The 27,815-nt window shown below is 41.8% G+C and overlaps 1 protein-coding gene and 1 pseudogene across 8 annotated transcripts in view; one reads left to right on the forward strand and one right to left on the reverse strand.

Moving 5' to 3' along the window:
* Positions 1-24,270, reverse strand: part of AFTPH (aftiphilin) — a 56,809-nt gene extending 32,539 nt beyond the window's left edge. For 2 of the 8 annotated variants that reach the window (XM_073339506.1, XM_073339498.1), the window contains exons 1-3: positions 24,064-24,270; positions 11,169-11,234; positions 5,461-7,352 (exon numbers count right to left, since the gene is read on the reverse strand). In XM_073339506.1, the coding sequence (XP_073195607.1) occupies positions 5,461-7,317 (1,857 nt within the window). In that variant the 5' untranslated portion in view covers positions 7,318-7,352; positions 11,169-11,234; positions 24,064-24,270. Of the gene's footprint in view, positions 1-5,460; positions 7,353-7,895; positions 8,103-11,168; positions 11,235-23,489; positions 23,587-23,996 lie in introns of all 8 variants that reach the window. The other 6 variants (XM_073339502.1, XM_073339499.1, XM_073339504.1 and 3 more) reach the window with 6 other exon arrangements.
* LOC140908855 (ankyrin repeat domain-containing protein 46 pseudogene) lies at positions 14,494-27,589 on the forward strand (annotated as a pseudogene).
* Positions 27,590-27,815: the final 226 nt, after the last annotated feature.

The following is a 27,815-nucleotide window of genomic DNA, read 5'->3' on the forward strand; positions in this document are numbered from 1 at the left end:
TTGGGGTGCTGGGCTGTGAGGGGTATGTTGGAGAGTGCTGGGTGAGGTCTGTGTGTGTTGGGGCACTAGGGTGTGGGGGTGCTGGACAGTTGTGATGGGGCTGCGGGCAGGCAGGCACTGGGTAGAGGTGGTGGTGTGCAGGGCACTGTGCATTTGGGGGGGAGGGGGGCTTATGAGTGGAGCACTGGGCAGTGCGGCATGGGCCTGCCCCCACGGGGAAGGGGCATGCTGGTACCACAGGGCCGGGGGGGCCAGTGTGCATCTGGCGACTGCTGGTTTGTAACCAGTGCCCTTGCACTGCACTGGGTGGAGCAGGGCCACCCCTGCCATGCCATGCCCCACTGCCCCTGGCCAGACCCTCACTGCAGGGACCGGCCTCCCCATGCCATGCTCCACTGCCCCCATGAGGGCCCACAAAAGGTTAATCCAGCCCTGGTAACTTGGTGCCCACAGAACAAGGGACAACAAGGCTAAGTCATGTCTACCTAGGACTTGGGGGGTGGGGGGGGAGAAGAGATGCCAAGTGTAGGTAAGACAATAGGCGTTTATGTCTCTGATTTTTAAATCTACTTCTTTACATTCTGTGTATTGTTTGGGCAAATAATTCCTACTTTGTTTTGTACACGCTGCTTCTGTATCACTGCATAGACTCCTGAAAGGCAATTCTGGCAGGGTCCAAGCCCAGTTGGATCTGCTAGGTAACAAAGCTGGCACCCAAGGAGGGGCCCAAAGATCCAGTCAGATAATGTTTAGATTGTGGCATCTCAGCCCAAAGAGATATGGAGGGATGGACCTGCCACTTGCAAGAGGTGCACTCAGGAGGACTGGAAGAGGATCTAAAAGGGCAGCCTACCTAGGGACAGTGACAAACAAAACTTCTTCAAATCAGGCACCAGGTGTGACAGAGTGGGGATCCAGAAAATGAACACACAATTAGCAAACACCTGTGAAAAGTTTAAGTTAAATTTAAGTTTGACGTTAAAGGGACTTGCTCAGATCACATAGGAACTCAAAGAAGGGGATAGAAGCTAGTTTTCCAAAGTGGCATCCAACGGTATTAACCACAAGACAGTCTCTCTCTTCCTGCAGTCCCTTGCCTTCCAATTCCTGCAATAAATGAGGAAGGGGCCCTACAGACCCCTTTCTCACTACACAACCCTAATTCATTCCACAAGCACTGCCAATCCTGTACACTGCATGAGGCAGGGGTCCTGTGTGGCGGCAGGAGGTGGGAAAAGAGCATTATATGCACTAGGAAGCAGAATTAATGTTGCGCAGGCAACCTGCATTCTGGCATTGCCTAGGTTTAAGTGCTTAACTTTGTACCCTTAAGATCTTTTCTATGTCGTTTCCTAAATTTTTAAAAAGCAAACTGTAAAACAGAAATTCCATCCTGTGAAACCACAGTGACCCTCCCCTGTGATATCTGTGGGGTTGGCACCTTTAGATCCACAGCACAAGTAGGAGAGGGCTGAGCTAATGGAGGAACAAGCGACAGTAGTAAGCTGTTAATCTCTGTGTGGACCAGTCATGGGCAGGAAATAAAACATTTTGCGAGTGGGTTTCAGATAATTGTTAGACAGCAAAGAGGTGTTGATTTTGGAATCCTGGATTCTATTGAAGTTTCTGGAGAGAAGTGTACTCTAGTGGATAGAGACCCTTCTGTCCCATTCCCTGCACCCACCCACCCCGGCTCCCCAGCAACACACAACATCCAGCTTGTCCCTTTTTATACCTCTTCCATCTCCCCAAATGTTTCAAGTTTGGCAAATTACAAGCAACTGATTACGTGGCCTTGTAACAAAGTGTTAGCCAACTTTAATTATAGGTGTTGCTGCCAGCTCTGCCTATAATAAATTGCATTCCATCCCTCCTCATTTGTTTTTCTGCTTTCTATAGAGTGCCTGATTCTGTGAGCCATTACTCATCTGAATAACTTCACTGAAGTCAGAGGAATTATCCGTGTACAGGCTCGCAAGACCTGGCCCCTAGACTGAGGGTATTTTCAGGATACGGAACTTGTCTATGGAGGTGTCTATAGAAACCTACCAAACTATTAGCATTATTTTTCACAGGTGCTGGGAAGTGGGAGGATTGTTCTTAAATATCTTAAATGTTCGTGTGTCAAGGTTCCTTCCCCACTCTGAACTCTAGGATACAGATGTGGGGACCTGCATGAAAACCTCCTAAGCTTACTTTTACCAGCTTAGGCTAAAACTTCCCCAAGGTACAAACTATTTTACCCTTTGCCCTTGGACTTCCACTGCCACCACCAAACGTTTATCTGGATTTATTTTATTAGGAAAGTGTTGTTTGGAAACGTCTTTCCCCCAAAAATCCTCCCAACCCTTGCACCCTACTTCCTGGGGAAGGTTTGGTAAAAATCCTCACCAATTTGCATAGGTGACCACAGACCCAAACCCTTGGATCTTAAGAACAATGAAAAAAGCATTCAGGTCTTACAAGAAGAATTTTAATAGAAGAAACAGTAAAAAAAGTAGTAACAATAAAAAGAATCACCTCTGTAAAATCAGGATGGTAAATACCTTACAGGGTAATCAGATTCAAAACATAGAGAATCCCTCTAGGCAAAACCTTAAGTTACAAAAAGACACACAGACAGAAATATCCATTCTATTCAGCACAGTCTAATTTCTCATCCATTTAAAGAAACCATAATCTAACGCATACCTAGCTAGATTACTTACTAAGTTTTAAGACTCCATTCCTGTTCTGTCCCCAGCAAAAGCATCACACAGACAGACAGATTTGTTTTCTCCCTCCCTCCAGCTTTGAAAGTATCTTGTCACCTCACTGGCACCTGACCAAAATGACCAATGAGGTTATCCTAGCTTCTTAACCCCTTACAGGTGAGAGGATTTTTCCTCTGGACAGGAGGGATCTTAAAGGGATTTACCCTTCCCTTTATATTTATGACATCGTGGTAATGGATTTTTCTGCATAATTTAAAAAGAAATAGGACATACCTGAGTGTTGAGATGTATGGTGCAGGCTATGAACAAATGATTTATTGGTTTTGTTGAGTGGCAATCAGTGAATTAGATTAACTGTTAAGCACCGTCAACGTGCTCAGCGCATCCATGACATGGAAGATGGCAGCCTCTGCCCCAAGAAGCTTATGTGCAGTATCACGTCTAACCCTATATATTGATCAGAATAGGACCTTATACTTAAAAAAGGAGGCCTAGACTATATTGCAACAACTGTTATTGGATCTTCACAGTCAAAATGAGACATTACTGGATGCTTTGTAAGTTTTAAATATTAAACAGCTTATGTAATGTTTGTCCATCAGCCTTTGGTTTTGAGAGAAGAAACTATTTTTATGTCCCATTAAAAAGGATTTGTCAAAATATCAGTTTTCAGCAATGTACAGATGAAGTTGTGCAACTTCTTAGTCTACTTGCAACAAGAAGTGTGGAAGATCCCATTCAGAAACTGCAATTTTAGACAATTTATTTTAAAGGGAGGCTGCCCTGATTAAAAATTCCAGCAACAATTAATTATATGTTCAAGTACTTGACACTGATGATCTGTTTAATATTGCAGAAATTAAATTTCTGACAGAACCAAATAAGTTCAGAGCAGAGATTTTCATTTTGTCCTCAAACACCCTGGTTGTGCCTTTGTGATCTAGTTATGTTTACAAAAACATTGCTCTAGGTTACCACTAACAACATTAAATTAAACTCTCCCACGCCCTCAATTTATAATCTATATGTTACTGGCAAAACTAGGTTACTTATAATTCCTCTCCGTATACAGTCCTCACTTGAGCCAACTTTTGTAGTTAAGCCAACATCAAAATTGACCCCCAGAATCATTAAAGCAGTTAGCATAGATCAGTGCTACATCCCTTGATTCATGCAGTTTATGGCTCTAATACTACATTCAGAAGACACAGCAACCTCGCTACCTGTTCCCTGATTCCAGAGAGAAACAGGAGTGAAGGACGATTGGTGAAGTCAACATTTGGAAGACTCCAGCTACTGATAAATAACTCATTTTTTCCCCTCCATGAAAGGATCTCAACCATGCCACTATACAGTACTGGTATAGTTTTTGCATTTAAAACAGTAATCACATCGAGTGAGCACACAAATACAGAATGCTATCAATTAGATAAGGAAATACTTAGCATCACAGTTAAATGCAAGGTGGAACAAATTCTTTAGCATAACCAGTCTGCTCCACCTTGCAATTAGCTGTGATGCTCGGAGTACCTTTTCCAGACCTGAAGAAGAACTCTGTCTCAAAAACTTCTCTCTCTCTTGCCCACAGAAGTTGGTGCAATAAAAAAAAATTACCTCACCCACCTTGTCTCTCTAATGTCCTGAGACCTACACAGCTACAACTACACTGCACATGCTCAGCAAAGGGAGCTTTAAACTCAGTACAGTTGTTCTGAAGTCAAGAATGTACAACTACATTCAAACATCTACCCTGGTGCAAGAGAACCAGATGACTGAAGAAAAAGCCCAGCTAGTAAGTTAGAAATTAGTATTTAGTTACACAATTAGCAATAAGGCAAAAATGCAATGAATGTTACCAGCATCTTTTGAAGAATCATCTATCCCCATATTCTTGCTTAGGTATAGCAGTGATCAAAAGAAATCACTCTTGAATATTAATACCTTTGCCATAATGTTTAACCTCCCTCCCCCCACAAATTAGTGTTTTACATAGGAGTTTTCATAACAATTGACCCTTTAATTTTCTAATTAGTGTGACCTTAAGATTTAAAGCATTAGGGAAAGAATTTCATATTTTACTACTAGACCAGGAACAATTTTGTAACAGATTGACTATGCATGACGAGGAAGTCAGAGAGGACAACACGAACAGGAACTAAGTGACAAGTAAAAGTCTTAGGAAAACACTTTACGTTATAAGATTTTTAAAAAAAGATTAAGATTGGTGATCAGTTTATCAGTCACTTATTTTAACAGACTACATTTCAGGGACTAGGAGACCTATCAGCTTTCAATTACTCTCTTTAAAACAATTTTTTAAAAGGAGTATTGATTTAAAAAGAACACCATTGTATTATTTTGCATCTGTACATCAAATGATAATGAAAACCACTGAAGCTATTTCTATACACCAAAACAGTAAGTCCATCTATGGAACAGCTGAAAGATGACACATTTGGTGAGTCTCTAAGTGCCTCTCCATAATGGAAACTTCAAAGGAGTTCTACATCTGTCAGAGGAATACATCTGTGGAAGGAATACATTTTCCAAAAACCAAATAAAAATTCTCCTAACAAGTATTCTTTGTGAAATACACAAAAGCTACTGCTTTATATATATTCAAAAATGTGCACTGGGAAAGAACTGTATGCACAATGGATTATTTTTAAAATAGGGACACGGTGATGTAAGCCTTATAAAGCAATTTCAAAAAAATCCAAAAAAGGGACAAAATATAGAAAGTTACCTGAATTGAAGGTGCTGATTCTTGCCGACTGACAGCTCCCTCTAAAGATGCCAACGCAACACCGTCAGTCTGATGGGTCACTGGGCTGCCAATACTAAGAGATGGATCTGTCCTATGTGACTGCCATGTCTCTTTTCTATAATGAGATTCAGCAGCTTGTTCATCTCCAAAAGCAGCCCAACAACAGCTTTCTTTCTGTTCATCTTCAAAAGCATTCCATTCTGCAGCTTCGTTACAACCAGCTGAACTAAAGTCTGCAAAGTCGTCAGAGTCCTGAATAGCACTGCACTCATCTTGAGGTTTTGGCACTGAATCAAACTCTCCAAATTCACTATTCTCTCCGTTTTCCAACTCAGCAAGAGGTGGGACTTCCAAGTCAGAAAGCATATTGGTAGCTCTATATTCTAATGTCTGATTTAGTTCAGAGTGACCTAACCTTTGTTTGTCAACAGTTAACACAATACTTATATCCCTAAAATCACCAAATTCACCACTTGGCTCACTGAAGCGTGCAGATTGTTCAGAAGATTCTTCTAAACTTAAATCATTCACTGACTCTTGAGTATCGCTAATAAAAGCGGGAGATGCACCACTGACTGTGCAAAAATCATTTTCATTTGTATCACTACAAGACAGAAATTCAATGCTACTTTCACCATTCTTTACATCTTCAGAATCACCCAAATCAGTTTCTTCTGCAGGATCAGTGGTGGGGTTTTGAATTTTAGTAAAGTTGATACTTTCTGTTTCTGAAGAATCATTAGCCCTAGAAAAATCAACTTCTTTGCTGTTCCCAATGTCACAATATTTTCGCCTTCCAGTGTTTTCTGCATTTTCAGTAGTGCCTATTGAAATTTCCGTTGTTTGAGGTGTGCTACAAATGAAGTCATTATGTTCCAGTGCTGTAGGGTCTTGCTCACAATTACTACCGACTTCATCATCTACTAAACTGGTTTCTGAAATGCAAGCCTGCTCATCTTCAGTGTAAGTCTCTCCTTCATATTCATAGCTTCTATCTGAAGACACTTCCTTTGTAATACTTTGTTGAGCCACTCTATTTATTATATGGTTTTCCTGTACATTCAGTGCTTCTGTTTCATTAAAAACTTTGCATATTTTATGTCCTGGTTCTTCTAAATGGATTGTTTCATTGTTTGAGAATGCAGCAAAATCTGCAAAATCCTCAGCTGGGCTAGGCAAAGAGTCTAAACTTAACTCAGTGCTATGAGTGCTAGTAGTTTTTAGTCCCTTTGAGTCACTGACGCTGTCCAGATCTTCTATTCCCTGAGGATTTACAGAATCCAGTGCTGCAAAACCATTTGTTAGAATCTCTAGACATGGGAGTTTCTCACCATTACAAGTGTCTATTTGCTGGTCCTGGCCTGTAACTTTCATATCAGTTCTAATGCCTTCAGAGGAGAAACCCTCTGCTTTCCCAATGTTCTCTTTTTGTTCCCCTATTCTCTTTAGATCTTCCAGATTTACATCAAAGGAAGTACCTGAAGTTCTAGATTTACATTTTTCTTTGCTGGTATTAGTTGATATATCAGAGAGTTCTTTAGCAGGTTTAGGAAGTTCTGCAGTGCAGTCTTTAACTTTACCATTTTTAACAGAGTTAAAAGTTGCAAGGCTATCTCCATTGTCAGAGTAATCATGAATTGGCATAAAATGGTTTGTGGGTATAAATTCCTCCTTTGAATTACTGTAGTCTGGTGCATCAAAATCAGCAAAACCTACGCCAGAAGTGCCAACACCAGAGAATCCACCAAATTCCCCAAATTCATCATCATCATCATCAGCGCCATTGTCAAGTGGTGGAGGGGAAGAAGAGTACATCCGAATTATGTCTGGTTCCATTGTTTAATTCCTTTTAGAAGAAGGTTAATTTATATCTACAGAGGAAAAACAGACATCATTACTTTTCTGACATATAAAAAACTGCAATTTATTATGCAGTTTTACAGTTATACTGTAAAAAAGTGAGATTGTTAGTGTGTAATATTTTGTTTCACATTTCATTTAAAGAAAAAATGATATAAGCAGTGCATGGGCAACATTAGAAAAGGGAAACAGTTGTATTCTGTCATCAGATAAAGTATTCACAAAATGTGCTAGAGATTGCATCACATTTATCTCAGTGCTCTAGACAGGAAGTGTCTGATGTAGCTTTAACAAACCAATTATTGAGAGTGTAGTAAAATTATTTCTAAAAAGGAATAATCATCAGGTCAAGAAAGCGTATTATGAAAGTCATTGAAACAAGTTTTATGGAACAGTCCAATGGCATTCTAGCAGAGTTTTATCACTGCATGCTTTCTGCTCACTGAATTTTCAGTTAGCAGCTAAATCCCTTGACGGTACAATATAGTAAAGTCAGTCCATCAAGCTAGAACATCTGTAACTGGAAAGAGTTAGATATGTAAGTACCACTGTACCTTTCATATATTTTTATCCCAACTAGCAAAACAGGAATAAAACTGCTAGAGCATAGAAGATAGTTGAAGTGCTGATGTTTATGATATTTTGTAGGAAAATCCACAATATGGATTTGATTTATCTGGTCCCAATATGGGGTGGCTCTTTCTTAAAAGGAAGAAACTCACATCTTCTCACTCAGCAGGATATTTTTCAGTCTATTGGTGCTGGGGGGGAAAACACCATTATTATACAGAAATTGGTGGTGGGTTTTTTTGTTTTTTTTTTAAGAAAGTCAGTATGCTGTGGAAAACAAAGTTAGATTTTTCAAACTTTCCTCTCTAAATAGGTAGAAACTGGAAGTCAGAGTCTGCAGAAACAGCACGCTCAGCGTAGGGGATGGATAGGAGAGGGTTAGCGTCTCTCATCAATATGACCTCCTCTGATTAGTTAAAGAATCATTGAATGTACTGTCCAAAGGGAAACCTATAGGATGCATTCCCCTAATACCCTCAGAGACAAAGGACTTGTCTCCATTACAAAATTAGGTTGACACTATTTAGGTCAACCTACAGCCACCGCAATAATTCAATCAGCTGTTGGTGTCCACACTATTCTCCTTCTGCCAGTGGTGCGCATCCTCACCAGGAGCACTTGTGGGGCACTGACAGTTGTGCAGCGCTCACAGCTTGAGCCCCTCACCCACCCCAGGGTGACAGCCTGAGCTGTGAGCCTGGAGCCAGCTCAATTTCACAGCATGGAGCTTATCAGCAGGCTTCTCAATTTCAGGACTGTCCCTGCTCCCAGCAACCTGCTGCTCACAGCTGGAGCCATGAAACTGACAATTTCACTGTTGGTAGTTATGTTCCTGTAGCAGGCCACTTATTTCAGCTACTTACAAAGGTTTGGCCTATGCTACAGTTAGGGTAACCTAAGGTAACTTACACCGACCTAATTATGTCAGTGTCTACACTAGAATGCTGCTTCTGCCAAAGTAAGTGGTCTACTACACCAACATAAGCACTATCTCTCTCATGGAGGTGGAGTTAATGTCGGTGGAGTTAGGGAGATGCATTGTCCCTGTAGACACTGTTACTTATACTGGCTGTCATTCTTATCAGTTTCACAGCTGTCACTGCCTCACCTCTGCAGCCCCTCACTCAGCTGGAGCTGTGAAATTGACAAGAATGTTAACTTCCACTGCTGGTAGGCTTCCTGATGTGAAATTGAACCCCAGGTGGGGTTCACAGCTCAGGCTGTCACACCGGGGTGGATGGAGGGCTCCAGCTGTGAGCCCCACACAGCTGTCAGTATCCCACAATGTCCCACTTCAGTCGATTCAAGTGCTCCTGGTGAGGACATGCACCACCGGCAGAAGGAGGGTAGTGTGGACATCAACAGCTGATTGAATTACTGCAGTGGCTGTAGGTCAACCTCAATCTGTAGTGTAGACAAGCCTTTTGTTTTAAGTAAGGTTTTAAATACACAGGAGAACAATTGCTGAAGGTATGTCTACACTACAAACTTAAATCCTATATAGGTTGACTTTTAGCCACCACAATAATTACAGGTTTCTGTCTACACTGCCCTCTTTCTGTCACCAGGAGCACTTCCACTGACTTAAGAGGGACAGTGTGGGAGCCTGAGAGCCAGGGCTGGCAGTTCTACACGCAGCTCTGTGCCGGAAGCCTGTCGGCTGTCTGGATTCTCGGCTCCCCCGCTCCACTGGGAGTTTGGAGTGCGCTCCCGGCTCAGAGCGGGGAGCCCACTGTGCACAACTTGGCTCCCCCGGAGCCCCCCACCCATTTTGGGGTGACAGACCACTTTCTTTTCAATTTCGCGGCTCCAGCATGGATGAAAGACAAAAATGACAGCCAACAGACCATGTAAGTAACATGCAGTGTCTACACAGATACTGTGTTGCCCTAACTACACCGACACAAGCCTACGCCTCTTGTGGAGGTGGACTTATTATGTTGATGTAGTAGGGCACTTACATCAGTGGGAGGAAGGCTGTAGTGTGTACACTGACATAAGTAGGTTGACATAAGCTGCCTTACATTGACCTAACTCTAATGTAGATCAAGCCTGAGTGATCCGAGGGCTGCCATCCCTCTTTTGGCCCAATTAACCACTGGACTCAAACTGGAAGGAAAGGCGCAAAAAATATGTCTATTAAATATTCAGTTTTTAGTAAAGACAAGTTTCTAAAAAGCCATAAAAGAACATTTGATGTCATATGTTTCACACTTTTCTTTAAAAACAGAATAACTGATATTCATTAAGTTCTTGTCCCTTTTAAAGTCAATGTAATGTAAATAATACAATTACGAGTATTTTAAAATATGGCATTTTCTGCACACTGTTTTTAAGAATAGCTATCTGGCTTCATAACCCTTCTCCCCAATAAATTAAAGCCTTAAGTGTCATTTCAGACCTGAATTTTGTTCTACCTTAAGATTATTCGAACTCAAGGGAGACTTAAAAGATTAAGAATTCAAACAGTGAAGATAGTCTTCCAGTCATTTAGATGAAAACGGGTTGAAAAACACTGATTTAGATAATATCTACCACTAACAAACAACCACTAGCTTTTTATACCATAAAAACAAACAGTTTTTCACCTCTGGTTGTGGATCTGTAGTAGCAGCTAAAATGATCTTAAAAAGGTAGAGAAAGTTTAATCTGTTTTTAAAAAACAAATAACTCTGTAGCCTTAAGTTTACTTTTTGGCTTTCTGACCTCTTGTTTTCCCTGTTTTTGCTAGATTTGATATTCCTGATTTTTCTGCAAGTAAAAAAAAAAAAATCCAAGCAGACAATTCTTTAAACATTTCTTTAAAAGGAAAAACAAAATACATGTTTCTCAATCAGAAAGAAGTAATAAAAGGACACACAAACTCCTAACTTATTTCTTTACATTTCACCTTTAACAGAACATAACCTCCAGAGCGATGCTACCTTCTGTAATGTTGTCGGTGACCAAATCACTCTGTTTTTGAACAAAGCATTAGAAATGTTCAGCTCTAACTGAAAAGGGAAGTGGGGCAGAAGAAATGGGGGGGAGGGGGGAAGAGAATGGAACAAAATTTGAAAACATTTTAAAAATTTAATAAAATACATTAGAATAGATATTGATAGCCCTAACAAACATGTGGTGTATTGTGAAGCGTAGGTAGCTATGTTAGTTCAGTAATAAAACAAAAGTCTGGTTTGCTCTTCCCATTCAAGAGGCCATCAAGTTTTTAAAGAGCTGTAAAAGGTAGTACTTTTTAGGTCCCAGGAAAACAGTACCTTATACAATTCAGTGGTCCATCTGATTGGCAGAGAAGCAGCAAAGGGCTGAGAAGTGGGTTCCATCTGCATCATCAGGGGTACATGGATATGAACAAAGGGAGGGAAAATAAATGACTGGGGGAGAAAGGTAATTAGAGAAATCTTCTAGTTTATACAAGATATGGGCCAATGTCTTGCTAACATTTTTCCTGCAAACTTTTTTAAATGTCACCAAATTGACTAAGAAGTTCAGATTCCACTAAATATTGACTGTACAGTTCCATTGTGTTGCTGTGTACTAATTACTAAACAGTTGATTTTATTATACTTATTATATATGTTTATTATACACGATCTAATTTCAAGACAGCTACATTTTCAGTAGCAAAAGAAGATGAAAACACTTGTACTGCTATTTCAAATTTTCTATGTTAATTGAAAGATGCACCAAAATTAATCCTCAAAAAATTAGTCAGAAGCCTTGCTTAAACTTGAAAGCTTTTTGTTTAGAAAACATTCAGCCTGTATCTATTTTGCACTATCACCACATGTGGAGAATTTGCTTTTTTAAATTCAGGGATTTGCATGAAATCAGATTCATTGTTCCTGCTGCTTATACATCACATGAATTCAACCCTTTCAAAAACCACATTTATCTCCACAGCTAATAAAACTGATGTCAAACACTAAGGATTAGGATTTCAGGTGAGAAATGAACAGCAAACACCAATGAATTTAAAAGAAACGTAATTCTTATTGCTAGACAATGTCCCTACCAAAGATGATTTTGTGTGTATATATAGCGTTTATCTCAAAGCTTTTTAAAAACGAGACAGGGATCACTTAATCCACCACTAGAATGGAATAAAACAGATCAACTGTTTAGTAATTAGTACACAGCAACACAATGGAACTGTTTAAAGCCTAGATCCTGCAACAGGACCTGCAAATGATTTTAAATGGTCAAGACTTGTGAAATGTCAAGTTACAGCGCCTCTCAGCAATCATAACTTTGCCAGTTGGCATCTCGCCTTAGCATTTGTATATTTAACTTTATAATCTAGCCCCATGTAAAATAACTGTCTTTTTAAAAATAAACTGCATATTCAACTACATACATGTATATCATATGACTTATTTGGAAGCTCTGATGTGTTAAGATCACACATATGTGTTTCAATTGTAACAAATACAGAAGAGCTAGGATTACCATACGTCTGGTTTTTCCTGGATATTGTCTCTTTATTGAGCTTCTTTTTGGGTGGATTTTTCAAACAGGCAATGTCTGAGATTTTTTCAGAGCAGACTCTGGAGCTCAGAAAGAGCCCTGACTGGTCCACTTTCTGATTGGTCCATTCCCTGCAGCCACAGCTGCCGGATCCTGCCTACCCAGGCCCCAGCTCCCAGCCCTTGGGAGGGTCTTGCAGGGAGGCACTGAGGGATGGCTGTCACTGCATCTTGGACTTATGCCAGCCACCCTGCAACAGTGACAGGGAGTGAAACTACCCCCCACCTTCCAGTAAGTACCCTTGATGCAGGTACCTCCTCCACTTCTCCCCCTCCTTCCCCCCCACAGTATCCTCTTTTTGGGAATGTGAAATATGGTAACCCTAAGAAGAGCTCCATGTATGTATGGAGCTCTTCTTAGGGTTACCATATTTCACATTCCCAAAAAGAGGATACTGTGGGGAGGGAAGGAGGGAGAGAAGAGAACAGTTGGGGGAGCTGGAGGAGGTACCTGCATATACACATATACACACACACACACACAGAATATATTAATTCACAGGGGCATAGGAAAGGTGCATCACAGTACATAAAAGGATAAATCTGTCTTCAAATTCTTGAAAAAACTAAGTATATTAAGTTAAAAATTCAGTGGAAAAAAATCATGCCATTTTTTCCTAAGATTGGCTAACTCAAATGGCAAAAATTGAATTTGATTACACTTTTCAGTTTAAGAGATGGCAATACTATCAACTCTCACTATGAAAAGGAAACAAGCATTAGAATTTTCAGCTCGCAGGCTAAATTTCTTTTTTAAAAATTCAGAATCTTAAAAAAAAAAAAAAAAAAAGGAGGATTTACTGTGAGAGCTTCCCTCTCCCAAGACAAAGTATTGAAGTGAATCCACTGTCATGCACTCAGACATTAACATTCTGTAAAATCTGTGGCTTTTCAGCATGACAGCTTTCTTCATTAATTCCTTTAGTTGTTAATCCCTGCTTTTGTCTGACATCTCAAATGGAGTCTAAGAGCTAGAATTGTGGGTTTATCTTTTGTGACAGAGAATTCTTTTCTCAGTTTAAACATCTTCTGAGACACTCTAGGCCAGTGTCTCTCAACCTTTCCAGACTACTGCACCCCTTTCAGGGGTCTGATCTGTGTTGGGTACTCTCAAGTTTCACCTCACTTAAAAGCTAATTGCTTACAAAAATCAGACATACAAATACAAAAGTACCACAGCACACTTTTTAAAAAAGAAAGCAAGCATTTTTACCATATAATTATAAAATAAGTCAACTGGAACAAATATTGTACTTACATTTCAAAGTTTAATATATAAAGCAGTATAAACAAATCATTGTCTGTATGCAATTTTAGCTTGTACTGACTTCTCTAGTGCTTTTTATGTAGCCTGTTGTAAAACTAGGCAAATATCTAGATGAGTTGATGTCCTGCCTGGAAGACCTCTGTGTACCCCCAGGGGTACGGGTACCTCTGGTTGAGAACCACTGCCTATACAATCTGGCAAAACAGGTTTTCCTTCTTTCTGTGGGGTTTGTGCCCATCCAATTAGAGCCATTTAGACACACACACACACACACACACGCCTTGGTTAACTCCTTCAGAGAAATATATAAAATTATCCCACCCTACCCTTTAGAGAAGATGGCTCTGAAATAGAAGTTTAGAAGAGCTTATTCCAAGATCCAATCATTTGAAAATTCTGGAAACATGAATTTATGAACAGAGCTTTATCTGCAATTGGTTTAAAATAAGGATTTTTTTTTTTTTTTGTAGAAAGTGCCACTGTGTGCAAGAGGATGTAAGGAAGGCATTTATTTCCATGGTTTGAAGTTTGTACTAACCTGGCAGTAGAGCTAATTTTTTTTTTATTTTTTTTTTTTTTTAAATGTGAGGTAAAGGAATGTGTCCTTGACTGTTCACCTCTAAACGGTTTGTTTGGACACTTTCACAAACTCACTTTTAGAATCATACTTAGATCTATCAGAGGGATCAGTTTCTTCTCAATACAAAATGCACCTTCAACAATAGTTATCCTCCTTCTGAGCAGCTCCAATTCTCTTTTTGTACTCAAAGGCAGAAAAATTGGAAGATCATGCCCAATATTGCTACCGTAAGTAAACTGGATTGAACAGTCACACTCCTATCCTCCCCTATAGAGTGTGAATTTTAACTTCCAATGCCTATTCAGACACATACTGAAAAAAAACATTAACTATCATTCATGACCTTTCCATATCTGTATGGTTATAAAAAGCAGTGGTTATATTATATTATATAGGGGGCAGGGATAGCTCAGTGGTTTGAGCATTGGCCTGCTAAACCCAGGGTTGTGAGTTCAATCCTTGAGGGGGCCATTTAGGGATCTGGGGCAAAAACTGGGGATTGGTCCTGCTTTGAGCAGGGGTTTGGACTAGATGACCTCCTGAGGTCCCTTCCAACCCTGATAATATTCTATGATCACAAGCGTCATGCATACACTTTTGTTCTAAGTCTTATCTCAGTCTCCAACACAAAGAGGCAACTGACTTCCCTATGTACACACTATAGCTTGTGTTGGTATAAGTTATGTGTGAACAAGGCAGCCCCATGAGTGATGTAAATTACATTGACCTAAGCATCAGTGTAGACAGAGCTTTTCCCACTGACATAGCTACTGCTGCTAGCAGGGGCTGGAGGAACTAAGTCGACAGGAGAGCTCTCTCCCATCTGCTTACAGCATTTGCACTAAGAGCGCTACAGTGGCACAGCTGCATCGGTACAGCCACGCCGCTGTATGCTCTGTAGAGTAGCCATAGCCTTAGAGGACCAGACTGTTTGTACTATGATGAGGAGTCCTAGTTCTCTCTTCTCAACAACTTGAGATCCCACAATGGCTTCTGTGTTAAAAGAAGAGGACTGTATTTCCATTTGAATTACATAAAGCTTATTTTGATCCACAGAGGTCAGTGTTGAGTGATGAAAGTCACACAGCTTCTCCCAGAGCTGACCACACCTCTAAGTTTTACAAATAAAATTGGTTTGGGCCATATTCAGTATAGTCTATAATGTTTTGCTTCCTTTATCTTTCTCTATATATGTTATACAGATATATGTTCTCCACTATTGCTGCATAAAGTGCAAGAATATATGTTTGGAGAACCTGTACAAAGAGCTCATTTTCCATGAGGACCATTAAAACCTGCAAACGTATCTCTTAGGCAGGTCCATTACAGTCTTTCACCTACCATTCAAAAGAATTTTTATGCCAAGCTTACTTTCTTGTTACATGACTTGTTGCAAACTGGTTTCAAGTTTTCAACTTGTAACTTTATATTTCCATGACTATCAATTATAAGGGCATTGGAACTACTGACAAACTTACTGCTATTGAAAGGATGCACTGACAACACCATGCAAATTAACATTTTATTTTAAAGGCAAACTAGAGCAATAATTCTGAATATTTAATTTTGATCAAGGTGAGTTATGTTATACCAGCTCTTAGTTTCATCAGTTTCTAAATAAAAAATACGAAAGTATATACATCTCAAGAAATTTAATCTGAAATAAAAATATTCAATGGAAGAGTGAAAACTGGAAAGCAATAATGCTGAAAGAGGCCAGAGAGTGACAGATGACAGGTTTGAGTGGTCCAGTGGACTAAGGGCTTGTCTTCACTACCGGGGTAAAGTCAACCTAAATTACGCTACTCCAGCTACGTGAATAATGTAGCTGGAGTCGACGTAGCTTAGGTCAACTAACCCTGGTGTCTTCACTGCACTGAGTCGACAGCAGATGCTCTCCAGTCAACTTCCCTTACTCTTCTCAGAGAGCTGGAGTACAAGGGTCAACCGGAGAGCGCTCTGCCATCAATTTAGCGGGTCTTCACTAGACCCACTAAATCGATCCCTACTACATTGATTGCAGACCAGCCCTAATCATGGATTTGGGAAGTCCCATTTCCAAATTCAGTTCTACCAGCGACTCTGTCTCTCGGGGAGTAGAATATTCACACCCGAGTGACACAAATTTTGTGGACAGAGTGTAGTGTAGACATAACCACAGATAAATCACAAACTCTAAGAGCTGAATTCAGAGGTGGTTTTTAAGATGGTATAAGTCAGACATCCTTAGATACCTCCAACAACTCTAGAAGCACTTAACACTGCGAGAGCATAAAGGGAGTGGGAGTTTATCTAATTTACATGTTCTACCAACTACTTGGAAACGAAGAAAGTGTAAATTAAAGTAGACCACCCCCGACTTTAAATTTACACATTCATATACTGTTCCCTTAGTTACTTCTCATTCCTTGGTTTGAGAGTTACCCCAATTTAGGCTCCTTTATATTTAAACCGTGGGCCAAATTCATAGGCAATGTGTAGGAGGCAAGTGGGCGCAGTATACACATTGGGCAGGCTGGAAAACAAAGTTACATCAGCTTCAATTTCCACAGACCTACTTCTAAGGGCATGTCTATACTAGAAACTAAGTTGACCTATGTTAGGTCAACTTTAAGTAATGTTAGTAATTACTGCGGTGGTTCAGGTCCACTCTACCTAAGGGCATGGCTAGACTTGCAGATGTAGAGCGTTTTGAGTTAAACCAGCCTTCATAGAGCACAGTAGGGAAAGTGCTGCAGTCTGTCCACACTGACAGCTTCAAGCGCGCTGGCGTGGCCATATTTGCAGCACTCGCAGCGGCATTGGGAACGGTGCATTATAGGCAGCTATCCTAGCATGCAAGTGGCTGCACCGTGCTTTTCAAATTGGGTGGTGGGGTGGAGTGTGACAGGGAGTGCGTTGTGTGTATGTGGGGGGAGAGAAGGAGGGCTTTTGGGGGGCTGAGAGCATGTCAGCATGCTGTCTTGTAAGTTCAGACAGCAGCAGGCCCCCCTCCCCCACCCTTCCCCTCTTCTCTCTCTCTCTCACACACACACACAGAGCATTCCACAGTAATGGTTGCTTTGTCTCAGAGGAGATAAGCAGCCGGCTGTCAGAAATGGCGCTTTCAACAGGCATTTCCGCATTCCTACAGCCGATTCCAAACAATGACAAGAGTGGCCACTTGACTTAAGGCAGTGGTTCTCAAACTAGGGCTGTCGCTTGTTCAGGAAAAGCCCCTGGCGGGGCGGGCTGGTTTGTTTACCTGCCGTGTCTGCAGGTTCAGCCGATCGCAGCTCCCACTGGCCACGGTTTACTGCTCCAAGCCAATGGGGGCTGGGGAAAGCAGAGTGGGCCCAGGGATGTGCTGGCCGATCTTCCTGCAGCCCCCATTGGCCTGGAGCAGTGAACAGTGGCCAATGAGAACTGCGACTGGCCAAACCTGCAGATGCGGCAGGTAAACTAACCGGCCCGGCCCACCAGGGGCTTTTCCTGAACAAGCGACGGCCCTAGTTTGAGAACTACTGACTTAAGGGGATTATTGGACATTTCCGGAGGCTGATCAGAGCGCAGTAAAGCGATCAGTAAAGCTGATCAGAGCGCAGTACAGTTCACACTGGCACTATGGCGCTCCAGCGGGGGCGCAGCAAACGTTATTCCACTTGCTGAGGTGGAGAACCAGCAGCGCTGTAGCCGCAGAGTCAGAGCGCTCTGTGTGCCTTGCCAGTGTGGACAGGTAGTGAGCTAGTGCACCCGGGGCTCCTTTACTGCGCTGTAATTTGCAAGTGTAGCCAAGCCCTCTGTTCCCTTTAAGCTGTGTGGCCGTGCAGTTGCCTATTAAGCCCCATGCAGGGGCTCAGGGCTGCAGTGGGGAGAGATGCCTCTCCCCTAGCACTGACCTGTCGCAGCGGGGAGAGGCATCTCTCCCCACTGCAGCCCTGAGCCCCAAGCCCCAGCACGGACCAGTCCTGTACTTGCTGCAGCTGTGGGAGAGGAGCCCCTTCCTCAGCCCGGCCCAGGTCTGCTACAACTGGTGTACCTCCTTTTTCTATCTAGCTCTTAAGACAATACTGTACTCAAAATAGTGTGCCCAGTTCTGAGCATCCAATTTCAGAGGTAGGCTGTAGAAGAGCTACAAAAATATGCATGCCAGGAATGGACTAATAAGGAAAGAAAAGAGCTAAAGGGGAGACATATTTAAAGGTGTAAACATTAAGGAGGGAGATTACTATTTAAGATGGTAAAAAAGTATAATTAAAAGTAGTTGGAAGAAGTGAAAAATTGAAGCTGATTAGCAAGACATTCCAACAATAAAATATTGTAACATATTTGATTCTCCCCGGAGGAAGTGAAGGAAGCCTATCATTTGACACACCTGAAAGTAGACTGGAAAATAAAAGATCAAAAAATGTGCTGTTAGAGATTTCTTTAGCACCAATCACTAAAATATTTAAGTGCTTTAGGTGAAAAAACCAGCATCAGCAGTGAAATGGACTCAGTCACTAACTTCTGTTATCTCCCCTTCCTCAACAGCATTTTATTCCTGCCTTTGCAGGGTTTGTTTTTTTTTTTAAATGGGAACAAAAACTACCTCAATGACATTTGTGATCCTCAGGACACCAAAGTGTTGTTTTCTACTGAAAGACATCTTCCTCTCTTATAACTCTACTCATTACTGGCCTATCAAGCTAAATCCCCATTTTTTCCCCCCCATGACCCTTAAAATAGCCTTGAACCAGCACTAAGTTCAAGTCATGCAATAATCAACTGCATCTGGGTCAATAGCAGAGCAAACATTACCAAAGTGATGCATTTGAGAATAGGAATAGAGAGGAGAGCCATGGCCTTGAGTATTTACTTCTAATCCTCTAAATAATAACTTCAGAACATTAGACAATGCACTGGTGATGTGCTAATAATGAAAGAAAAAATGAAGAAAAAAATCAGAGATGCAGTATATAAACCCACTCCTCGTTTAGAGTGATTGGAGTGGACAGTGAGAGAAAATCACCATCTTATTCCCAACACTCCTACTTACCAAAAAACCCATCCTAGGAAGAGTGTTACTGATCAAACTGGAATAACTTAATTTTGTTTCTAAATTTAATTACTAAGCCTAATTTTCTTTTCTGTGTTGTGGATTTTACCGGTAAAATCCACAAGAAGATTTTACCTTTGACAGCCCTGAAAAATAAATCAATGTTTTCAATTCTATCCCTGTCACAACAGTAAGATTTCTGCAGCAGGAGTTCCAGAACACCATAAGTGCTGGGACACACTGAACAGTTGAGGAAAATAGCTGTTTTCTAGATCTAGTATGTTCATTTTGTCTAAAAATATGACCTGTATTCATCTCTGCTTGTATTTACAAAACATAATGTACACAACATTTTTAAATAATCAATACCATTTTCTCTTGAATCCCTTTATAAACATTTTACATCAATTGTCTGTGGTCTCAGTAAGCTCTAAAATAGTCTGCAAAGCCTTCCATTAGCAAGTGCTAGGTTGTAAAAAGAAAATAAAAATGAAACTCAAGAGACTCAGTTGTTTAAACGTTAGAAAAAAGTCCTTTCCTGGGTTACTAATAATATCAGATTAGATTTTAAATTGTTTCATGGTTAATACATTTAATTTTTGCCATTTTACTTTTTGTATTTCACTCATATTGGGCAATGAAATAGGACTAAAATTTTATTTTAGTTTTTAGGAAGTAGCATTATGTTCGGGCTGAGGAATTTCTTAAAACAATAAAATATTTTCACTTAAATTAATGTTTCTAGTCCTAGCAGATTTTGGAAACTTTTAAATATACAATGTAAATTTTTGGCCCAATGTGAATTGACACTGTCCCCTTAACAAAATCAGATTCAATACTTTTCCTTAATAATCTATAACCAAGTTTCAGTTGCTGTATCTTCTAAAACTTCACTACCAGAGAATGAGTATTTCTATCATTCATATAGCCATCTACAGTCATTGACTGTGAATCAATTTAAGGTCTAGATTTGCAGAAATACACATTGTATTGTTGCATACAGAGCAAACTACTAATCCATAATATACATAAATATTACAAGATGACTCACAAATTTTAGCATTAACTGCTTCTGAAGTTTCACTTTAGAACAGTTTTCAACTAAGTCAGCAATATTTTTCGGCATGAAACTCAGTATTTAAGTATAAATTTTAGGTACCTGATTACACACCATTAGAACTATGTTACCATGGGTCAACTGTTACAGATATAAAAATTTTATTAAAGTTAATGTTTAAAATCAAATTTACACAAGTTAAGAAGGTACTGTGCATCTGGGGAGTTCTTAAGATATATACATAGTACATAACCAGCATAGACCCAGACTGGGGTGTGGGAGATTTTAAGACGTCAGTGGATAAGTGATCTCGATTATGCCACCCATAGAATGTATTTAGAGTCCAAGTCAGTATTGGTGTAGTGAGTAAGTACACGGGTGGGGTGCGTCCCTTGGTTCGAAGGAAGGAAGTGGGTTATTCCCCTGACCGGCGTTTCTCGATTACTCGACTTGGTACTGACGATGTCCCCTGATGTGCTCTGTGTATGTGTCTCTGGACCACCTGATGATGACCTGATGACCATTAGCTGTCTCCTGAGTCAGGCGTAACATTGACCGATTCTACATGCATAATTGTTCTTACAGATATATTTCAGAATATCCTCTGAACTACATATAACAAACCCTTCAAACTTAATATGCACTAAAGCAAGAAGCAGATGACAACAGCCCAGAGGTGAATTCTCATTTGTAAAAAGAAAAGGAGTACTTGTGGCACCTTAGAGACTAACAAATTTATTTGAGCATAAGCTTTCGTGAGCTACAGCTCACTTCACCGGATGCATCCGATGAAGTGAACTGTGGCTCATGAAAGCTTATGCTCAAATAAATTTGTTAGTCTCTAAGGTGCCATAAGGTGCCACAAGTACTCGTTTTCTTTCTGCGAATACAGACTAACACGGCTGCTATTCTGAAACCTCTCATTTGTAAGGTTCACTCCAAGTTTGGTAGGTGGAGTACAGCTCTAATAGGCAAAAGAGTCACTGCTGCCTCTGCTTTATTGTTGCTACAGCTCACCAGCTTTAAAGCAAATAAACATTTCCTTCAACAGACAAAAACATGTATTCAACGGATAAGAAGAAAAAAAACCCATCAGGCTGTATTGTGCTGTACTGGCTTAGCAATAGTAGACTTACATCAATCATCATTTATCAGATGATGTTATCTATATAGTTGGTATATTAAGAACAACGTAGTACTTGCGTAAGTCCAGGACTTGAAACAACACACTCTGTTTTCCATTGTCTTCTAATGAAAACATGAACTTCAGGTTTCACATTTCCTTCCCCAGCTACCTGCTTCCTAAAACACTAATGTGAATGGAGTCAATTACCTTCCTTCTGTTCATTCAGAAAAGGGTTCTTAGGTTTTAAACAAATTATTCAAATCATTTAATAAATATTAGAATCATAGAAATGAAAGACCTATTTGGTCACCTTGCAAATATCTTTGCCAATACATAATTGTTCCCTGTAGCACCAACCCAAACCTTTAATTTAGAGAAAAAAAATATTTCTAGAAGAAACTCTACTATAAACAAAAGTTCACTTCAAAACAAGACACTGTTCAAGCACCTCCTCATTTACAGAAGCAGCTGAGCAGTGTAGTTTGAGTGGGTTGAACATAAAGAGAAAAACGGATTTGATTTTTTTTTAAATGTCAGTCAAAGAAATTTACATGTGTTGTTTTGGGCGTATCCTTGCTTAGTTACTTAAGTTAATGTTTTTCTGCGGATGAAAGTTAACGTGATTTAAATTTTATTTACTTTCAACCACACGAGGAAGAGGTCTGCTTAAAACAAAAAGCAACGTGACTTCCCCATTTCCCACCCAAAAATTGTTAATACTGTATTCTTTAAGTTATATCTCTGGTATCCAGTACAGGAGTTGTTATACTGAGGAATTAAAACAGAAGACTTTTTAAAACAATTCATCCTAAATGCAAGTTTGTGTGCATCTACATACGCTCACATAGCATATAACCCAGCATTTTTTCCTATGCTTAAGTAGGCTGAGTTTTCCAAAAGTCTACTTCATAATAGTATGGCTATTGAATAAATGAAAAGGAAATAATTAACTCTCAGAACAAGTCCAATAGCATTTTTTAATCAGAACTCAATAAGACCACTTTACAATGAGCTCAACTTCTAAAAAGTACCTCAAATGAAATATAGTTCTCTATTTAAAACCATAGGAGAAACAAATTACTTAGTAAATACAGTGGGACCCTCTTTTAAAGATTTTTTTCCCCTACAGAACGACTTATGAGCAGAAGTTCACTGTAACAGGAACTGCATATTGCAGTACACGGAATTAAACTGAAACTGCCTAGAGTGAAACATTCCGGCAGGGCCACCATTAACAAGCAGCCAATCACTTGTCCTCAGTGACCACTTTGAAGTAACTACAGTATTACTGTGTTTACTCTTTAGACACCATCTCTAATAAGAAAACAATTTTTGTTTGTGCGTTGGATAGCCACATATGATCCTGAAAACAAGTATATGCTGAAATGTAATAATAAGCAGAACCATTCTAGCATTTTGACAATTTTGTTTTGGCACACTTCAGACTTCCTCTGCTTGAAAAACAACAGCATAACATTACTTTTAGTACTACTTAATTTGTTTGTGGACTATTATTAAAACAATGTGTCAAGCACTCCTCGTCATACAAAGACAAAAAAAAAGTTTGGGCAGTGAACAACATGGCACAATTTAAATGTCCAATAGCATATCATATACAACACTACCCAACCCTCCAACCATAGTTCTTAATGGAATTAAATACAGCAGAACATGCACTAAAATCCCATTTCTAACAGGAAACCCCTATTTTAAGCAATCACTTTGGAATATCTTCCAAGATAGGTGGAAGAGTTTTGTCTGACCTTTAGTTAGAGACACACCTCTGACAAACAAGTGAGTTTTGTTGATGTATGGCTTTACTAGAGTACAGTGAGAACTAAACAGAAATCAGGTGTCCATGTGACAGTTGTCTCTAATAAAGGCGATCTACTGACCCAAAGGACAGCCGTCAAGGGAGGGAATCTGTTTCACTTAAGAAAAGGAGTACTTGTGGCACCTTAGAGACTAACAAATTTATTCACTTAAGATTTTCTACAGCACTTACCACTACACTACCTCAGTGTTGCAGCAACCTTAACTCATCTGTGGGAGCAGAGTGAAATTCAGAAGGTTCCCCTCACCCTTTTGGTGGGCACAGAAATCTAAAATAAAAAACAGCCCTTCAAACCGCCTTCCCCATCTTCACCACTAACAGCCAGGCACAGAAGTGGGGAAAGAAACGATTGAGGAACCTACAGGCCCTGGTCAGACTCACTCACACACCAGCCGCTTGGTCCCAGGAGAAACCCGACCCACACACGACACAGGGCCACAGGAGCAGCCTCTGGGCCCTCCAAGGGCGGGGTGTGTGACTGTGGGGGGGCCTCCAACGATCCCAGATGGGGGGGTTCCTTCCCCCCCCCCAGGCTGTCGCCTCACAGCAGTGCCTGGGCCCCCCAGTCTGTGGGTGGGGTGGGGCGAGGGCACAGTGGGGGAGCGGGGCGCGTGTCTCCGGAGTCAACGCCTGCCCTCGGGACGCTCTCCTCAGGGGCGGGGGAGGCCAGGGTCTCACCTTCCAGCCCTGACCCGGCCGCCTCCCCGCTGTCACCCGAGCGCAGCGGCCCGGCCCCGTCTCTTACCTCCGGCCTCCGGCAGGGGCGGCTGGGCCTGGCATGGCCGGGCGGAGGGTAGCTCCGCACAGGGACCAGGCGGGTGTTATCTGGGGCCTCCCGCGGCGGCCGCCCTCAGGGGGACTCCATGTCAAAGCCCGCAGCAACAGAACCCGCCTCGGTCCGACCCAGCCCCCACCGCCCACTTAGTCCATTCCTCCCAACATGCAACGCGACCAACAACCGCGGACACGCCACTTCCGGCCGCTTGCTGGAGCCGCCCGGAAGCCCCAGCCTGTAGCCTAGCGGCTTCCAGGGAGGTGCCTGACGCCCTGCGGCCATCTTAAACCCGGGCAAATCTCACGTCGCCTTATGGTAAGGATAGGGATTCAGCGGCCATCTTGGACCCGGGCAAACTGGCCTTTTTCCGTATGGTAGCGGTAGGAGCCATCTTAGATTAGGGCCGAGCGGCCCCGTTTGCCTTTGTCGGGGCTTTATGAAGCGATATGGAAGCCCGAGCGGCCATGCTGAAGTAGGGCACCTTGCCCTTTCCCTGAGCGGGCAACAGGGACTCGCGCGTCAGGCTGGGCCCTAGAGAGGGAGAGCCCCACCCTAGGGGAGTCTGGCTGCGCCTGCAGCTGGGAGGAGTGAAGCTGGGGAGGGGGGGGATTGCCCCTCACTCAGCCCCCTTCCCTGCACAGCCTTGGGACCAGCACAGCCGGTGACTGACTTCACACTCCCTGCCCATCGCCCTGCCCTTAGCCCTGTCGCAGAGCAGGAGGCTCACGCCCCTGTTGGCAGCCCCATGCATTCAAAAAATCACCAGTCAGGCCTCAAGGAATCAGGAGATCAGCTTAAAAATCACCAGGCTTTTACAAACACTAATTTTTATTTGCTTTGGGGTGGCTGAGCCTTTATGTTCCCCTTTTCAAGTTTTTCTCGACACCAGCCCTGAGGACAGGACATTGTATCTTTAAAAAAAATAAAATCTGAGATTCCCAGGTAATCATGTGACTCTAAGCGCTCGTGGTGTAACACACCCACTGGGGCAGGAGTGAGGTACAGAGAGCAGGTGGCTCGCCCAAGCTCATGCAGAGACAGAGCAAATCTCAGCCCCTTGTTCTGCCTTTCTAGGCGCTTATCAGCCTCCGCCATAGTAATAGGAAAGTGTGGTCTCCCAAGGAATTAAAAATGAAAGAAAATTAACACCTTGTGGTATGGGCTTGCTATTGTGATATTTAAGGCCAGGTGTGTTATGGGGGAGAAGTTTGTACTATGGTTCTCTTTCCCCAGATCCATGCTGCCGCCTGCGAAAAAATTATATGTAGTTGTAATGGAGAGGGTTCAGAGATGGGACCAACAAGATTGAGTAGGAACATGGAAAGACTCTTATAAAGAGTCTGAAAAGATGGAGATTGCTTACCTTAGAGAGGAGGTGAAAAAGAGGATACATGATAAAAGTATACAAAATAAAAAATTGCATGGAGAAGGTAGATCGGAATCTTCTGTTCTACTTGTCTCCTAACGCAAGGACAAGGGGAGACACTCAATGAAACTGGAAGGTGGCAAATTCAAAACCGATAAAAGAAGATACAGTACATGTTTACACAACTCATGATTAGCCTGTGGAACTCATTGCCCCAAAATACCATTGAGGTCAAAAGCTTATCATGAGTCACAAAAGGACTGGACGTGAATACAAGTAACAAGAACATCCAGAATTATATAGGCCCTACACTCACAGAAGTAACCCCCTGTCACACTGTCTGCAGTGGCTAAGGACCGTGAGTGCCTACCTCAGGACAGACTGTTGAAAGCAGGACAGTCACCCCAAACTGGTGGTATGTTCTATAGTTAGATTTCACCAACTCAGAACCAAATGTGAACACCCAAAGTACTACAATAGTCTTATAATGGAATCACAGACAGTCCCTTTAGACATGCCAGTATATCTTGCCACCCAGGCAAGCTGGATGGACTATGTAATAAATGGTCACTTACACTGAAAATCACAAAATATTCACATTGCACCCAGTCCCAAGAGACCAGTCACTCACCAGGTTGATATCCATCTTAGGTCTCACAAAAGACAATGCTGGTAGCCAATTTTATAGTAAACTAACTAAAGGTTCATTACCTAAGAAAAAGGAATGAGAGTTATTGAGAGGTCAAACCATATAAAAATATATGTACAGGTGAGTTACAGATATATGTTCAAAAGGTACTAGAGATTAATCTGCCAGTTTCCCAAAAGTCTTTTAGGGCTACCCAGAATAACTTGGGGGAATCTCTGTCTTGTTTGGTTATTTTACCATGTGTGACAAAGTTCCTGCTCTACCTTGGTGGGTCTTGCGCTTATTGGCGGATTTGCTTGCCTTGGAGCTTCACGGCAGCCCTCAGCTTGGCCGTTTTTCTGAATTCACAGTCCAGCTCAACTCCTCCTGTGTCTGACCAGGAGTTGGGAGGATTTGGGGGGAACTCGGGCCCGCCCTCTACTCTGGGTTCCAGCCCAGGGCCCTGTGGAATGCAGCTGTCTGGAGTGCCTCCTGGAACAGCTGTGCGACAGCTACAACTCTCTGGGCTACTTCCCCATGGCATCCTCCCAACAGCTTCTTTATCCTCACCATAGGACCTTCCTCCTGGTGTCTGATAATGCTTGTACATCTCAGTCCTCCAACAGTCCACACTCTCAGCTCCTATTGCCTCTTGCTCCCAACTCCTCTCACACACACCACAAACTGAAGTGAGCTCCTTTTTAAAACTCAGGTGCCCTGATTACCCTGCCTTAATTGATTCTAGCAGCTTCTTGACTGGCTGCAGGTGTTCTAATCAGCCTGTCTTAATTGTCTCCAGAAGGTTCCTGATTGTTCTGGAATCTTCCGTTACCTTGCCCAGGGAAAAGGAACCTACTTAGCCAGGGGCTAATATATCTGCCTTCTATTTTAACTATTCCAAGCGGCTGCTGGAGAGTGGTTTTGACCCAAACATTCGTGACAGTCATGGCCGAACTGGTCTCAACCTTGCTGCAGCCAGAGGAAATGTAGACATCTGTCAGCTGTTGCACAAATTTGATGCTGATCTACTGGCCACTGATTACCAAGGTAACACAGCCCTTCACCTGTGTGGGCATGTGGATACCATCCAGCTCCTAGTCTCTAATGGACTCCAAATTGATATTTGCAATCACCAAGGTGCAACACCACTTGTTCTGGCAAAACGAAGAGGAGTAAATAAGGATGTAATTCGATTGCTGGAGTCTTTGGAGGAGCAGGAGGTGAAAGGATTTAACAGAGGAGCTCACTCTAAGATGGAAACCAGGCAGACTGCAGAAAGTGAAAGTGCAATGGAAAGCCATTCCCTCCTTAATCCGAACCTGCAGCAAGGTGCAGGGGTTCTTTCCAGCTTCCGCACAACATGGCAAGAGTTTGTGGAGGATCTGGGCTTCTGGAGAGTGCTACTCCTGATCATCGTCATTGCCCTTCTCTCTCGTAGAATCGCATATTATGTTAGTGGGGTGCTTCCTTTTGTGGAAACTCAGCCTGAATTGGTGCATTAAAGCAAATGAAAAGAGGCAAAAAAAAAAAAATTACTCTCCTATAGCCATCTGGCCCGACCCTGTCACACACGTTAGAACCCAAACAGTCCAGAGATAAAGAATTCTTCCTTGTGTCTGTACTTATAGCTTCTCTCAGAACCCAAGCGGACAGCAACAGGTCCCATGCAGATCCCTTCTTCATGGAGTGGCTGGGGGAGAGGAGGAATGCACTTAAAGTCTTTGGTCC

The sequence above is a fragment of the Lepidochelys kempii genome, chromosome 3 (genome assembly GCF_965140265.1).
Source record: "Lepidochelys kempii isolate rLepKem1 chromosome 3, rLepKem1.hap2, whole genome shotgun sequence".
Classification (NCBI taxonomy): Eukaryota; Metazoa; Chordata; order Testudines; family Cheloniidae; genus Lepidochelys; species Lepidochelys kempii.